The sequence below is a fragment of the Eimeria necatrix genome, genomic scaffold (genome assembly GCF_000499385.1).
Source record: "Eimeria necatrix Houghton genomic scaffold, Enh_scaff27, whole genome shotgun sequence".
Lineage (NCBI taxonomy): Eukaryota > Apicomplexa > Conoidasida > Eucoccidiorida > Eimeriidae > Eimeria > Eimeria necatrix.
Window position 1 is genome coordinate 118,531 of NW_013653258.1, and position 15,345 is coordinate 133,875.

General features: G+C 49.6%; 6 protein-coding genes across 6 annotated transcripts; 2 read left to right on the forward strand and 4 right to left on the reverse strand.

Moving 5' to 3' along the window:
• Positions 1-5: 5 nt before the first annotated feature.
• On the forward strand, positions 6-1,472 carry ENH_00038230 (zinc finger (C3HC4 RING finger) protein, putative; the record flags this gene model as incomplete). The annotated part of the gene is made up of 5 exons (XM_013580484.1): positions 6-161; positions 436-520; positions 645-726; positions 915-979; positions 1,330-1,472. 5 exons carry the CDS (start codon positions 6-8, stop codon positions 1,470-1,472), a joined length of 531 nt encoding a protein of 176 aa, XP_013435938.1.
• Positions 1,473-3,663: 2,191 nt separating this feature from the next.
• Positions 3,664-4,938, forward strand: ENH_00038240 (hypothetical protein, conserved; the record flags this gene model as incomplete). Its single annotated transcript, XM_013580485.1, has 3 exons — positions 3,664-3,947; positions 4,134-4,388; positions 4,626-4,938. The coding sequence occupies 3 exons, from the start codon at positions 3,664-3,666 to the stop codon at positions 4,936-4,938; spliced, it is 852 nt and encodes a 283-aa protein (XP_013435939.1).
• Positions 4,939-6,162: 1,224 nt separating this feature from the next.
• Positions 6,163-6,980, reverse strand: ENH_00038250 (hypothetical protein; the record flags this gene model as incomplete). Its single annotated transcript, XM_013580486.1, has 2 exons — positions 6,163-6,450; positions 6,597-6,980. 2 exons carry the CDS (start codon positions 6,978-6,980, stop codon positions 6,163-6,165), a joined length of 672 nt encoding a protein of 223 aa, XP_013435940.1.
• A 357-nt stretch (positions 6,981-7,337) lies between these two features.
• ENH_00038260 (cGMP-inhibited 3',5'-cyclic phosphodiesterase, putative) lies at positions 7,338-10,827 on the reverse strand (the record flags this gene model as incomplete). Its single annotated transcript, XM_013580487.1, has 3 exons — positions 7,338-8,696; positions 8,840-9,440; positions 9,617-10,827. The coding sequence occupies 3 exons, from the start codon at positions 10,825-10,827 to the stop codon at positions 7,338-7,340; spliced, it is 3,171 nt and encodes a 1,056-aa protein (XP_013435941.1).
• A 34-nt stretch (positions 10,828-10,861) lies between these two features.
• ENH_00038270 (hypothetical protein, conserved) lies at positions 10,862-11,038 on the reverse strand (the record flags this gene model as incomplete). Its single annotated transcript, XM_013580488.1, has 1 exon — positions 10,862-11,038. The coding sequence occupies one exon, from the start codon at positions 11,036-11,038 to the stop codon at positions 10,862-10,864; it is 177 nt and encodes a 58-aa protein (XP_013435942.1).
• A 3,128-nt stretch (positions 11,039-14,166) lies between these two features.
• Positions 14,167-14,925, reverse strand: ENH_00038280 (adenylate kinase, putative; the record flags this gene model as incomplete). Its single annotated transcript, XM_013580489.1, has 1 exon — positions 14,167-14,925. One exon carries the CDS (start codon positions 14,923-14,925, stop codon positions 14,167-14,169), a length of 759 nt encoding a protein of 252 aa, XP_013435943.1.
• Positions 14,926-15,345: the final 420 nt, after the last annotated feature.

Sequence of the window (15,345 nt, forward strand, 5' to 3'; positions counted from 1 at the left end):
TCTGCATGCAGGATGGAGAGGAATTCATGCTCCACCGGCAGCGGGGGCCTCCCTTCTGGGTTAGCGTGCTGATCTTGGGCATATTGTTCCCGTGCTTCTTTGGCTGGACCATAGTAGGCACTGTTTGGTTTCTTGAAGTACAAGAGGAGACGCCATATTGCGTAAGCTGCTACTGCCCTACACTCCAAGCACCGTCTGGAGCTTAGTTCTTCGGGCATCGTAGACTTCTGCTTCTTGCGCTTCCTGAGTCGGCATGTAGAAGCCTAGTTACGGGTTTAATGAGCCTTAGGCACCGAGCGTGTATTTGTAGGCGCTCTATTTGAGCAGATAACTTTTCATGCATCGCTTCAAAGCATCCTGCAGGGCAAAGAAGATGCTACCTTGTTGCTGTGTTGACTCCCTTTCACCTTTCACTTTCCGTTTTGTGCTCTGCAGTTGCCGCGGGAGAGCCACCCGTGGTTTTTCACTTTTTGGCTAGCTCTTTGTTATATTTGGATTTTAATATACATCATTTTTATCGGTGAGAAGGGAGGAATGCTCACAGTCAAGCAGACTGGACTGACAGTAATTCGGAACCGCGCGCTGTAATGCTTATCCTGCTTATTCTTGGCTTCGTTGTACATTCCAATTATTTTGTGCTTCAGCGACTGCAGTAGTTTGCGAGTATAGAGCCCGAAGAATGGAAAGGGATCTCCAAATTCTGCAGAATGAAGATATGATTCGGCGGTAAACAATTCGCAATTTCTCGCCCTACTTTATTTTCCATTCTAGTTGCGTTTTCTGCTTGTATATATGCCGGCCAAGATGGGTCTTTTGTCTGGCTCTAGGCTGCTCGAGGCCGTGTACCTGGTTCCAAGTAGAAAGGAAGGCAGCATAGTTGTGCTCTTGTTCTTTGGCGGATGCTGTTTTTGCAGCTGGGGCCGAATTCGCATTTTCTCGGACTACGGAATATACATTTTCCGTCGCGGCTTAACTCCCGGTGGGTTTTTGTGCGGTTGACTATCTCGACCTGCATCAGTCAAAACGTATTCATTGCAGCACTTTCTGAGCTAATTGTACATGCACACTATCCACAAGTACGTGCCCGCGCGTGTATTCGCTGTATCACCTCCATTTGAGTTTGCACAAGAGCACGCACCTTTGTAGCCTGGAATTTGCTCCGTAGGATGCCGTGGCGTATTGCAGAGACGCCAAGTGCACAAAAATGCTTCTCATGCTCGTATTTTTGCCCTGCAGTGGCTGTCACTCTCGCGGGCCCTTCCCATAGTTGGTCTGGGTGCAGCGCAATGCATCCGTCACTTTTCTATTTTATTTGTTTTCAACCTGCAGACCAAGTTGCGAGAATACCTTGGCAAAAGCTTGAGTATGACCCGACAGAGATGATGCCATGCTCGATTTGTTTGGAGGAGTTTGCAGCCGGTGATAATGTCCGAATTCTTCAGGCGTGTGGCCACATCTTCCACAAGTGGTGAGATTTCGTAAACAGCGGAGGCTGTTTAGAGACTATTTCGGTGTTTCTTTGCCCCACATCAAAGGCTACTGACATCAAAGGCTACTGACGTCTGCATGCTGGCTCTCCCTACAGTCTCGCTTATTAGATGGCAGGCCGAAAACGCAAACTCCTTGATTACCAGGATTGTAGAAGATAGTCATAGTCAGCCTCCGGTCGCACTGGCTTTTCTTCAAGAGATGTTTCTGATCTGCTGACTTGTGAACAGCTGCATTGATATTTGGCTGCTGCGCAACGCCGTGTGCCCCAATTGCAAGTCCCCCATTTTGGCGGGCCCCAGCAATGGCTGTAATGACCCAAGTGAAGTGGTCGAAGCACGATCGCCAACCTGCTCAACGGCGCCAAGTCCAAGCCCAGCAGAAAGTGAGGGCTCCGTCCATTTCTATGGTTCCTTGAGGAGAGGTTTCACGTGTATGCTTAATAGAAAGTGACGTAGAGCAGCTGATCCGGACAGCAAGTGAATTGTAAGAAAAGCAGCTGCTTGATATGACAGAAGGCAAGGCAGCCATGCCCTTGTTTAGGAAAATGACTTCTTCACGAGTTGGCTTCTCATTGTGGTTCTATCTTTGGCAAGCGCAGGTGTCGCGTCAGGGGATCAGGTTTGAGCGGCACCCTAATCCCGAGAAGCCCTTGTCTCTCCACTGATGCCATCAGTCACAATCTGGTATCAAGGGAACGACTGGAAGGATAATTGATAGTGAAAGGGTGACCGAGAAGAAGTTCTATGACGGATAATTCCGTATGGCCTGCTGGGGATCCAAGTGGGTTCTCAGTGGAGAGCGGCAGAGCGAACGTAGGGTCGATCAATGGCCATGGCAGCATCACGCGGTAACAACACTGAGTGGCACACTGAGTGGCCTCTTGTGCGCTCCAGGAATGTGGGGCCGTCAATAGTTTGGATCATGTTCAAACAGAGGGCGCAACATCTACTTTGAACTTTTTTAGAGGGCAAAGTTGTTCCTGATCAGACACGTTGGTGCAATGCGCCTGCCCCGATTTGGTTTATCTTGGGAAAGTTGCGTCACAGTTTTCCGTAAATCCGGAAGTAGATGGTTACTGTGTGGTGATAGTTCTTACAAACTGTTTGTCGACTGAAGGCCGTCAGTTAGGGCGTCGCATGCGGCTCTTAGGGTGAAGGGCCATAAACTCCAGTGCAGGAGTATACAATCGAGCTTTAAAGTGCAACTTTATCACATTTTTTCTCCTTCAGAATAAATGGAGCTACCAAAATAATTAGCTTCTTTTTAGTTTCCGTTGATGGGTCTGGGACTGGGAGGGGAGAAGGGGTGACCCCTTGGGGAGACTGCAGTTTTAGTTTCTGCGCGGAAGACACTAGAACTGTTGAGCTGCCTACAGATATATGCTTTCATTGGTATTCGTGCAGCAGAATGGCTAGATGACTATCTTGGGGAATTTTTTTAGTCGATCTTTGCGAGTCAATTCAGTCTCGATATTTCGGGGTAGGGGTCTGAAGGCGGTGCCGGCGCAGAAGCACACAAGGATTCAAGACGCCCTAAATACCACAGTAGAGTCATCAAAGGACGCATATTTTCGTTAGAGTAAGAAGCCTTCTTATGTGGTGGGCACAAAAGAACGCGTGCGGGCTGTGGGTTGCTTGCTTGCACAGAAGGCAGCTAGCAATAAGCCAAGGGCGCAGAGAAGCTTTGAGGCTACCTACATGCGAATATTTTAACCCCGTAGAAAGAAAATCTTATTCAAAGTAGATTTGGTTGGAAAAGAACTATATAGTGGAAACTAGAGCAGAGTAACTTATTTGCTCGTGAGGCACTGCCGACGGCCGGTTCAGATCAACGCGGGCCACCGATGCGGTCGGCAGCTAGCAAGCAGGCTGGGGAGTGGCCGCTTGTATTGAAGAGACAATCTAGCTCCGTACTGAAAGAAATTTTTGTAGAAAATATTCCCACCTATTCATTGGATACATTTCGCATGAGTCGTTGTCACAGCTGCCTGAAAATCTTCGCATCTCTGGGCCTCTCCTCTCTCCAGCCAGTATCGGACCGCTGAAACTTGAGCGCTTTCTCTTAAAAGTGGGTTGTCTAAGCAAAGCTCTGTAGTTTGTCCCCTTTTCAAGCTGCCGCAGGCTTTGATGCACCCCTAAGGGCAACATCATCCACGGTTCCCAGCGGACGAAAATGCAGTCCGACCAAGTCGGCGCACCGGAGGTTGCCTCCTTCTCCAAAACAAAGCTCATGGGTGCCCGTGTGGCGGCTCCAGGTGAAGTCCCTGCCCGCCACCTGCGGCTCTCAGATATTGATGAAGCGCACAGGTCCAAAAGTCCATCACGCCAGCCGGGTTACTGCGTCGATGAGCTCTGCACTTGTGGTCAGCACAAATGCGTGCCGTCCAGGCCGGCTGTTCCTTTCGAGGGAAACTCTGTCTATCGGCAGGAATATGGGCCTAAGCCCCTTCCTCCACAGTGAGTCGTCACGCACATGTACATAGCGAACACACTGGCCGGAGGGAAACGTAACTTTGCCACACTCGCCAGCGGCGCTCATTTGAGGTATGAGCAGGTTCATTCTGGCTGAACATCTTCCAGCTTTACTTCTCTGCATGCGAGAAGAGCTGCTTTTTAAGTTTGTGCTGCCACCGCTATTCGCAGGCCGCAACAAACCCCTGTCAAACTACCACCATCTCTGCCATTTGAGGGCGAGAGCAGTTATAGGACAGAGTATGGACCAAAGCCGCTTCCTCCCCCAGTAAAGCCTTCTCAAGTTACCCTCCCACCTTCACTCCCCTTTGAAGAGACCACCGCATACCGCAGAGACTTCGGGCCTAAGCCTCTCCCCCCTCCTGTCAAGCCAGCAGAAGTGAAGCTCCAACCATCTCTCCCCTTTGAAGCCAACTCATCTTACAGGTATGCATACTTCGTAGAGATAGGGCGAATGCTGCAGGTTGCCTAGCGTGTCGGCCATTACTCTTGGTTACCGTGCAACTCCAACACTTTAACCCTAAATTCAAAACCTTGACCAGAAGGCTTCCTTTCTTCAGCTGTTCCGAGAATTACATTTCTTGAGGTCGATGCTCCGTGATAATCCACTGCTTGTTCTTCAACGAGGCCATACATGCTTTTTATGCGGACTGCTTCTCTCAGATCTGATTATGGGGCTAAGCCACTGCCTCAGGTGGTCCCCCCCGCTCCTGTGACACTTCCTCCCTCTTTGCCGTTTGAGGCGAACAGCGCGTATCGCGAGGAGTTTGGGCCTAAGCCCTTGCCCAAACAGCCAGCCCCTCAAGAAGTGAAACTTCCTCCGTCTCTTCCGTTCGAAGGAGACACAGTTTATCGCTCAGAATATATACGCAAGGAAAACCCGGTGTGCCAGGTGACCCGAATGCCCCCGTATCCTCAACCGGAGTACCCAAACAACCACGTCTTCTGGGATAAGAACGAGAAAACATGGTACTAGAGTTCAATTACCATGCAAAGCCAGTTCGTGTCTTCCCAAAGAGGATGAGAACAACATGAAGATAACGCTGTAGTTGCTCAGCGGAGCAGACAGTGGATGGAATCAGCCAATGATTGGAGGCCATACGGATGGGTTATGTTACAATGGCTGCTTCACCTTTTCCTGTGAAGCAATGCTGGTGTCTTCGTTGGTGCGCCTGCATGAAAGCTTTGCCGAATCCTCTGCCCGGACACAGAGAAACCTCTCCTTGCTTTAGACTTCCAGCGTAGCTAGCTAGCTATCAGCTTTCTAGCTAGCTTGCGGGAATGACCAGACTTCCTACAAGTTATCATGTCTGTAAGTAGATAATCTCAGACTCATGGTGACTTCGGGATCAGAAATAACTCCTGAGTTTCGCTGAAGGTCACCTACATTTTGCAAAATGCACTCGGTAGAAGTTGATGCAACTATGCCAGAGCAGACCAATGTACGCACTTCTGGACAGCGCTGTGTTTGGGTTTTTCCCGCCGCTGTCACTTACAATCGTAATCACTTGGGACAAACGCATTTAATATAAAACTTTTGAGAGTTCACAGGTCCCACTACCGTGCTTTGCGGCGTTCACTCCCTTGTCGGGTCTCCGCTGCTGCCCTAGCACTCATATTCACTTGTTGGCTTGACTAGTCAGTTGTAATTACGGTTGGGGTGCCTTTTCGGTCATTGTGGCAGGGTGCTTCGTTGTCTTTTTCTGCCATAGCCAAGGGCTCGAAAGACGTTGTATTTTCTTGCCTCTGTGGGCTAGGAGGACTAGTCATGCTTTTCCAGCATCTCAAATTGTAGTTTGCGTGCGATATTACTCCCTCCATCAAGTACAGTGCAGTGCAGTTTGGCTCCATCATAGGACCACCGGAGTGCTGCGGAGCCACTTGACGTTCCAAGCAAGACCTTATTTCCGTAGCCAGAGGCAAAACAATGTATTCCAAGAAGCTGCACTGAGCTTGCGGCAATTCATCTGCCTTGCGGCGGTCACATAGCGGCGATATTGCAATGCCGAGCTTTTCCTCCAGGTCGCCCTGCAAGTAACAGCCGGCATCGTCGTCATGAAGTCCATTTGTGGGATGCTTGAGCAAGGAGCATCCAGGAAGGCGGAGGGCAGAGAGGACCGCGAAAATGCGGCAATCAAATTGCCTGCTGTAGCGCACCGTACCCAATTTTTCTCCCAAGGGGAAACACTAGGGCAACTCACTAGGCTCTTAATGGTGGACTGACCTGTTTATAAAACTCCTCATTAACTCGACAAGCCCACATGTAGTGTTGTTCCCAGGCAAGCATTGAATGCCCAATATCCCCTGTTTTGATTAGCAGCTTTGCGAGCATCCATTTATCTTCTTCATTGGAGCTAACAGAAAACGTCTGGGAAGCATTGCGTGCACGGAAAGATGAGAGAATAGGAAAGTGCTGCGCCATATCTGTTGCAAGAATCAAATCGATCACTTGTTTTCTTAACTGGCGATATGCGCTGGCTGAAAGCCCCTGCGTGCATCGTAGACAAAAACACCATGAAATCATCATCCACTGCAGGAAGCCTAGGCTCAAAAATGCACTCTTTCTCCTATGGCATGCCCTTAATTTAGCGACTTGTCTGCAAGCATGTCCAGGACATTTCAGCAAGTGCGCACTCTCAATATTCCTCCGTCCACCTCCGCTGTGGCTGAGATTGTCCTGAAAGTTATATATGCATGGTAATTTTCCAGAACGGCGTTATCGTTGTATACAAGAGCAAGAGACTGATTGGTTGACACGAGGAAAGCATTGTTAAGTCCGGGATGTCCAACATCATGACCCAGAGCTGCAACGCATATTACAACTTCTTCATCCAGTCCCTTCCAAGCGGTGGCCTGCGTTTCCGCATAAGCGTGAAAGCTGTTGCTTGGGAGCAATAATTTCCCATCTCGCGGCTGCCACTGTTTACCAGATGTGGTGCTGCCACGTGTAAACGTAAAATTCGAAGGGGCAGTTGTCAGCACCACTTCTGTGGGATTTCCCAGACGAAGCTGAACCATTTTAGAGAGCCCAGACATTCTAGCCAGCATTACGGACAGGTGCGCCACCATAGCCCCGTGTAGGCGATTGTGATATAGATTCGGGAGATATTGGTCTTGCAGTGATTTCAGAAAGGCGTGCAGCGCCAATGCAGTGCAGCTCAGGCCGCCATTTCTCACGTGGGGCAACAATAGTTGCAGTCCAACAAGCACTAGGCACTAAGTAGCATAGTTGAGCACAGGACACACAGAGCAACGTTTGGAATATAGGCCATTTTGCACATGGCGCAAAGGTATGGAATTAGTCTGTGGACACGGTATTGTTTGCTTGCAGCTAACAACATTGTGAATTTAATGATTTAGAAGTCCGAGTGCAATTCAAAAGCTCGTATTTGTGGGGCACTGTCTCACATTTCCGTCAGTTAGTTGGTCCAGAGCAAACATGTCAATGGTCCATTCGGCCCCTATGTTGCAAGCTGTGCCGCTGACAATTGGACTCTTGAGCGCCTCCTCAATAGCCGACTCTGTTTCCGCTGAATGCCCTCCCCAAAGAAGAGCAGCTTCTCCGGTGCGGTGTTGCGGGGTAATTTCCACTTCGCAATCCGCTTCAGCTCTCCAATCGGTCTCGCCAGCTGTCCTGATATGCTGCTGCGCATGGCTGGCGGGGGTTCCCATGCTATCGTGGTCTGGGTTGCCGCCGTGTATGCCTGTCCCATTCCGGTTGACTCCGATTTCAGTGGAAGAAGCTACTACTTGTGGGTTTGGAATATTCAATGCTGGACCTTGAGCCCTTTTGCTGGATAGTGTTTTTAAGGGATTTTCTGGGAGTGACTTCACTGCGTTATCCGAAAGTTCTCCGCGAGCGTAGCCTATGCTCCAGTTCGACGTGAGACAAGCAGAATCAACTTCAGGTAAGTTGAAACCTTCTTCTAGGGTCACCGTTAATGGCTGGAAAACAGCGGCTACTTGTCCTTGTGCTTCGCCGTGAGATGGCTGTGGCTGGGGAAGAGTTGCCGCTCTTGCTGCTGCAGTTGGAGTGCAACTGTTCCTGTTAGATCTTTCTTGTGGCAGATTCGGTGCTGGAACAACTTGCGCTTCATGTGTCCTCACAAATACTGAATCTTGGCGCACGTATGGTTCAATGAACTTCTTGTATAAGAGTTGCGTTTCAGGGGGCACTTCAGGTGAAAGCCAATTGACTGCATACATGTCTCTTCCGCTGGTAAGAACACCCAAGCACTTCGCTTGGAGGGCAGACACCAGCAAAAGTGTCTCCCTTACAGGCTTTTCCACGCCTCCAGGATCTATTGAGCTAAGCGATGCTCCCATTTGTTCAAGGAAGCCTACAAGCTGCTCCAGCATGTTCTTCCCGGTAGCGCGCTGCGATTTGTTCTCTTCTTGGATTCTCTCTAGCTTCGCAGAAATTGTCGACACGCTATAAAATGCTTTTCTGTGCATAAGCTCGCTCATATAGGCTCCAGCGTAGCATGAAGCTATGACCACTCCTGTTGCAAGCCCAACTGTCCAAGAGAAAACAAAGAATGAATATGGAAAATGAAGCTGGAGTCCTCCGACAGTACATGCCACCAGAAGTGCCAATAACAGGAGCAGGAGGAGCTTGTGGAAGTGGAATAGTTTGCGTCTCCTCACTAGGCACACTAAGTCAATCAGCACGCTTCCTACAATGCTCCTAAGGAATGTAGACGTCATTATGGTTTGGACGGGAGTCACAAGCGTCTGCATACAAAGAGCAGGATACCTTGGAAGCTCGGAATTCGCCATTATTTCGAGGCCACAGCGGCTTCAGTGCAAGCTTGTCAACTTTTTCCTCGCTCTCTAGCGCTTCTGCAGCCTGACTGTCCAACGAAACGTCATCTCACCTCTCTGTAAGTCTTTTCAGCGCGTTGTGGGTTGGATTCGAAGAGGACCGCTGCCGGCCTGATCGAGCTAAGCAAAGATGTGCCCAGCATGATTGTCACAGCGGTTCTCTCTGTGTGATGCTTTAAAACGGGAAGATATCCTGATGCTGCAAGCACTACTTGGCAGAGTACTTCGACCACGTCCAGTGAAACCAGGAACCATGTTAAGAAGTTAGCCGGGCCGCCAGTGCCAGGTTGGTTTGAAACTGTGCTGAATGCAACCAACTCGGCAGCGTCTCCAGTCGCTTCCCTGGATCTTAACATCGGAGCGGTGAATGTAATGATCCACTCCGGCATGTCGTACATTGTGTTCAAAAATATTGTTAGCAATCCAACAAGAACAAGGCGCTTCACGCGTGCTTTTCGGAGAAACTCCCCGTATGCAGACTCGATCTCTGGATCTTTAAACACTAGCGCCAGGTGGCGCTGAAAGTGAGGATCTGGTCCCTGGGCAAAGCTCTCCTGTCCATAAAATTTCGTATCTGCAGCACTCAGGGCTCGAACGGAATCGCGAGGCTGCTCCCTAGATATATGCGTTCGACTCTCAGCACTAGTTTTGCTCCTGAGCATAAAACAAGTAAATGGAAATTCAGAATAAAAATTAGGGCACGGGACATTAGTTTTAACAAGCATTACCGAAATCCCTGCTTTTTTTCACCTAACATCGAACGAAAAATCAGCTAGGACTACGGGCTACCAGCTTAGCAGTGTCCTAAGTACCAAAATGTTGAGGACAACCGGTCCTTCATTCGCCAGAGCAAACTATCTGCGTCTTGCAGTCCGTGAGTCTTCGTGTAGCCACTGCTCAAACCTCCAGGTGCCTCTGTGCCAGATACTGAAACTTCAAGTGCTGGGGCTTCACTGTCACCTGCCTGAGCATCTCGACGGAGGAGGAAGTCGCGTGGCTCTGCAGAGCAGGGTATGTCGCATTCAGTTGCAGATTCACACAGCGAAGAAGCAGGCAGCTGAGCATCAGGAGAAGGCTCTGTCTTCACATCACCCCACCGGACTCGGAATGAGGTGTAATGAAGGAAGTTTGTCCTCAAAGTGGGTGCACGTACGCCTGCTCTAGGCGTTTCAGTCCCATTCGGCCTTCGGAACGTTTCGTTGCCTACCTTAAGCCCAGCAAACCCTAGAGTATTCGTCTGATTCCGACTGTTTGTTCCTTCAAGCGTGCACCTTGTGTCTGCTGTCGGATTTGTGCTATTATCGGGGGCAACTGACGCATGCTGACTTGAAGTAGCATCCCTTGAACCCCTGTCTTCAGACTGAACAGAATGACAATGCGCGCTGTTTGTTACCGTTAGATGCTGACTCTCAAGTGCATCTTCAGGAATGTGGTCAAGTTTAAAACTTTGTTTTCCTTCCTGTGCAAAATTTGCCAGTGGTCCCTGAGGAAGCGAAGGATCGGCGCTGCAATCTTGGTGTCCTTCCGCAGGGTGAGTCCCACATAGTGGCCACCGTGGCGAAAGGCTGGCGGGTGCTGTCTGGTAGTTTATCCCGTTGCTATAGTGGCGAGAGCTTTCAGAAAGAGAGCCGGGAGGAGCGATAGGAGGGGTCCCTACCTCTGGTGAGTGACTGCGACTCAGTGGCGTTACCGAACAACAGGAATGACTTGGCTCTGATGTAACGTTCTTGCCATTTCTCTTCGCCTTAGCGGATGCTGCCGGTATGCAGCCAGAAGGAGAGGACGTTGTTTTTCTTGGAGTTGCCTTTGACACGTGAGTGACTGTAGGGTTTAGGCCAGAGACGAGAAGGCCTTCAACCCACTGCTTAAATGAGCGATAAGCCACAGCAAACCTTGACGATCCAGGTGTCTGGGAGGCAGGAGATGACCGACACGGCGTACTGCTCCCTGAACCAGTTGTTCGCATCGGGAAAACATCGCTGTGCTCTCCTAGTGGCAACCCGGGAGAGTTGGCCCGTCCAGTTTGCGCAGGTTCCCACATCGCAACAGATAGGGAGCCGCAGGGCCTGCGGGTACTAAGAGGAGAAGTTCACTTCTGGAGTCCCTACCGTGACATGGCTTCGTGAAGGAGGGGCCTGCAGAAAGAACTTAAGGCTTACGGGGAGCTCGCACAGACGATGCTTCCCCTCGAAAGTCGGAATGCCTAAGGGCGCGCATAAAAAGCAATAGCAGACCATGAACGTAGGGCGCATAAGAAAAAGCTTGCCAAAGAAATAATGTCTAGGAAGCTGAAAATGCGCCGTCCGCTGTAAGTATTCCACTTCAAGCGCCGAAAAGTTTCCTTTTTGATGCCGCATTTGCCCCGCCGAAAGCCGGCGATACTAATCGTCTTGAGTCTTCTAGATTCACCTCAGCTATTTCCTTTCCCCACCGTAAAGGGCGCTGGAGAAACCTCAGCCTCTCTTAGCGGCATTCTGGAAGTTGGGCATTCCGTCGTTGAGGTAGCTGGTTAGCATAGCAGATTTATCCTTATGATGCTGAGGACGGCAAAATTCGCTTGAACAACACTGAAACTTTCCCATCATTACAATTAATGTTTAAAAACAATTGGAGACTCCATATATGCATTTGGCCTCCCCGCTGCCGCCAGCCAGACGCGTATTCCGTGGAAGCTCTGGAGACGTAATGAGTCCCCAGTGCTGCCCCGTGACAGCTAGGGCAAATAAAATGAAAGTAACCGTCGAAATATCAACGCGTATCTTGTTAATAGTGTTTAAAATGCACACAAATCTAAAAATTTCATCTGAATTTCATTTGGATGTAACTTCTACATTTCCTACCCGCCCGGTTTGCGCGGGCAGGATGAAGGCTCAATTTCAAGGGAAGAAGAGCAAAAACCAATATTTTAAACCTTGAAGACACCAAAACAATACTCATACAAACCACTGCGCAGGAACCAAAATCAATCTTGGCGCATTTCTTCTCGCTATCGCTCTCAGGGTTCCTCGAACATGGTTAGCATCGTTTTTTTGCCGTGAAATCGCTTCTACATAACGGCTGCATCAGCGTGTGTCCATTTGCCCTAATTTGAGAAGACTTCACACACAACAGTTTCTGTGATCATTTAGCAGCTGATCTTCGCCGTCAATCGCTCCATTTCACGTAACAACGACGAATGCTGCGAACCGCGAGTTTAGGCCACCTTAAGGCGCTCCGTGTCTTAGTTCAACAGTTTTACCCTGCTTTATTAAAGTAGAATGCACAGTACTGAGGCTTTATCGCAATACAGAGCAATGATGGCCGCGAAGGTGCCAATGGTCTACAACGACAAAGGCGACGTACATAGCCAATGCTGGCGCGCTGCTGCAAGGAAGTGAGCGCAAGCCTGCAATTAACCACCAACCCAAAGCTCTTCTCAGGCGTGTAAGCTTATTACGCGCCTGCATCGCTTCGGAATATCTGAATAGCCTGCAGGTCAACTGCAAAGCTCCTCCGATATGTGGCCAGAAGCAGTGAAAAGCAGGAAGTGTACAGGAGCAACTCCAGAAAAGTGAAGACAGCTAGAGACAGTTGCGTTTGTTGCGGCAAGTAAGAAGATATTTCCACTCGCCGACGGCGATTTCAGCACCCCAAGTACGTCACCGCTGCATTTCTGGTTCGTCGGAGTGCAGAGGCACTGAACAGCTTGCCAGTGACATAAGTAAGAAGTACCCTAAGTTCTCCGCTATCATACACCTCTTTAGATGAAAAATGTAGGTCGCGTCTGCTGTCAAATAGTCCCACACTCCACCGTGTAACCAGCAACGTCTCGGTACCTAGTCTTGCTGGCTGGAACATTGGGCGGTCTGAGCAAAATAGATGAATCTATCAACTACGAGACGCCTTGTCTAAGTTCCTGCAGTCGTATTAATGGGTAGTGTGCACTGATAGTTAATTTTCTAGGAACAACACGGAAATCACATTAACACTGTCTTCGACAAACATGGTGATGCAAGTTCACTCGGTGACAGGCAGCTGGAGAGGGCTATAAAACTCCACAGGTCTGCAGCATTCACCAGTGCACACACAGTGGCAGTCACAAAATCGCTATAGCGAACTCACGGCTCCATTGGGTACGCCCACTGAGGAGTCATTGGTAAGTAGGAGACAGGTTGGTTCCCAGGTGTCGAAACCTGCCTAAAGCTAGAATCCTGTACAAGCAAGGAGGGTAATACGGCTTCCCAATGTGGGACTGGGTAAAAAGCTGTACCTGCAGTGTTGGGTTGCCACTATAGTAAAAGGGAGGAGTCTCGGAAGGCGTTAAGACTTGGGATATTCCTGCATGTGGTTGCTGCAACTGGTACTGCTGAGAAAATGGAGTAATCTGCTGTAACGGCGGCGCCGCAGCGATTTCAGAAAATTGCTGCACCCAGGACCCCCCTGCCCTGAGTTGGCCTTCACTGTCCGAGCTTGGGAGAGGGAGCGCAGCAGCGGTCTGCACAGCCGTCTGACCTGGCTGTATTTTGGGCTGCGTGCGACTGTAGATATCTGGTACTCACTGGGAGCTTCTCCGGAGGCAGGCCATACATCCTGACGTCTGCCTCCCGCTTGGAATCACTTAAAATCGCCAACGTGAGCCGCTTGAGTGTGTCAACACTTTCAGGCTTCAGGAGTTTCGTCAATGCTCGGACCTGGTGATATCCGTTCGTGCAAGTGGGTTCAACATTGGCTTTGCAACCCTTACTGATTTCTTGAAATCGTCATACTCCTCTTTGGGAACTTGAAACCAGTCTTTAAACGCACATATTGCCAGAGTTGGGACCCATGGTAGTTACCCTCAACAAACTTTGGCATTTTCGGCCCTGAAGGTGCACGAATTGAGCAACACTGGTGAAGTTCTCGGAATGGGTGCTGCATCTCTATACCTTCCGGTTCCGCCTTTTCACCTACACCTGTAGTGTCTGGCAGAACGAACCGAGGGGACTCGAGCAGACCGTCGTTTTCAATCAGGTGTCGAAAGTTGGCCTGGTGAGCCGACTCGATTCTGCGTGAACGCTGTGAAATTTCGGAAGTATCTGACACGATGAGCGGCAGACCAGCAACCGCAAGAATCCAGAAACGCATTTTCATATGGGGCTCAAACGAGCATGCAAATGAATATTTCGGCAGGACTCAAACCATTGCACGCATTGGGTGCAGTGCCCGCTTCTGTAGGAGGCAGAGCTGTTTGTACAGTCGACAGCAAGCTGACACAGGCTTCCATTGTTTTCGTCTGGCAGACGGCGAAAAGCGAAGTTTCAAGTTTACGTATCACCCAGATACGCTTCGGGGATTCAGAAATATTGACGAACATCCGAGTCAGGAGATCAAGCAGTTTACATCAATGGGTGAACGCCGTGCATCAACTTGTCTCATTGCTGTCACCGGGGTGGAGCCCAAAGCGGTTAGCTTTAACATCATGCTTCTTGTTGAGGAACGAGATAAGTGCATCTTCGAGCCTTGCAATATCTTTAGTGCCTTTTATAACTTCGAAGTTCAGAAGTATGCCTTCCGCCTCAAATTGACCTAGCATTGGTCGCGTGATCTGCTCGTAAAAATCGAGCCTGTTCCGTATTGCCTCTTCTGTGTCGTCACTGCGCGTAGTTAATGGAGCGTTTCCCTTGCAGTGGCTGCATTCCTTCGTCGGCAGTATGGGGGGCATGTCGTACGGTTCGTCACATATGTTGGCAACGTTGAAACATCCCCCACAACTACTGCATATTCTTCTTCCCAGGAGCTTCTTCAAAAGAATATGCCTTGGCACAATAAAATTGATGCAGGCATGAGGAGTTGCGAAGCCGCGCAGCAGTTCGACTTGCTGGAGAGTCCTGGGAAAACCGTCCAGGATCCAGGACTGCCTTTCTGGGTGGCTGGAGATGTGATCCTTACATATCTCAGAAGCCAATGTATCTTGAATTAGCAAACCGCAACTAACACGAGCCTTTGAGTCGCCGTTGAGAGTGCAGTTCGAGAGTTTTTGGCGGATCAAGTCGCCCAACGAAACATGACACATGCCCCATCGTCTTGCTAAAATCTTCCCATAGGTTCCTTTACCAGACCCTGGTGGGCCAGAAAAAATAAGTATGATGCCCTTCTGTACCCATTTAGGGTGCGGTCTCATTTTCAAATCTTCCGTTGGCGTCGAAGCCTGATGTGCCTAAAATTCACGTCCAAGCCAAAGTTCACCGACTGACCACGTTAAAGCCTTGCTAGGCTCCCTAAACAAAAGCATTTTGCACGAGGATTGCTGATGAAATGCTTTGCACAGCGCAGTGCTCACTGGATTCACCAGATCTCCTAATGCTGTCTCTCAAGTGCCATCAGCCGAGGACCACACGGAGGTACATTGTTGACAGAAAGCAATTTCGCATGTTTCATGTCCTAGGGCGTCCATTTTGGAATCATTGTCAAAACAACCAAACTACAGGAAGGAGCCAATTGAAGTAATATCTCAGGAGGGACGCATTTAAGTGATCTGTCAGGGGCCCCAGCAATCTGCATTATCACTCAGCCCCACAACTTGCCATCGTGTTCTTTCTTT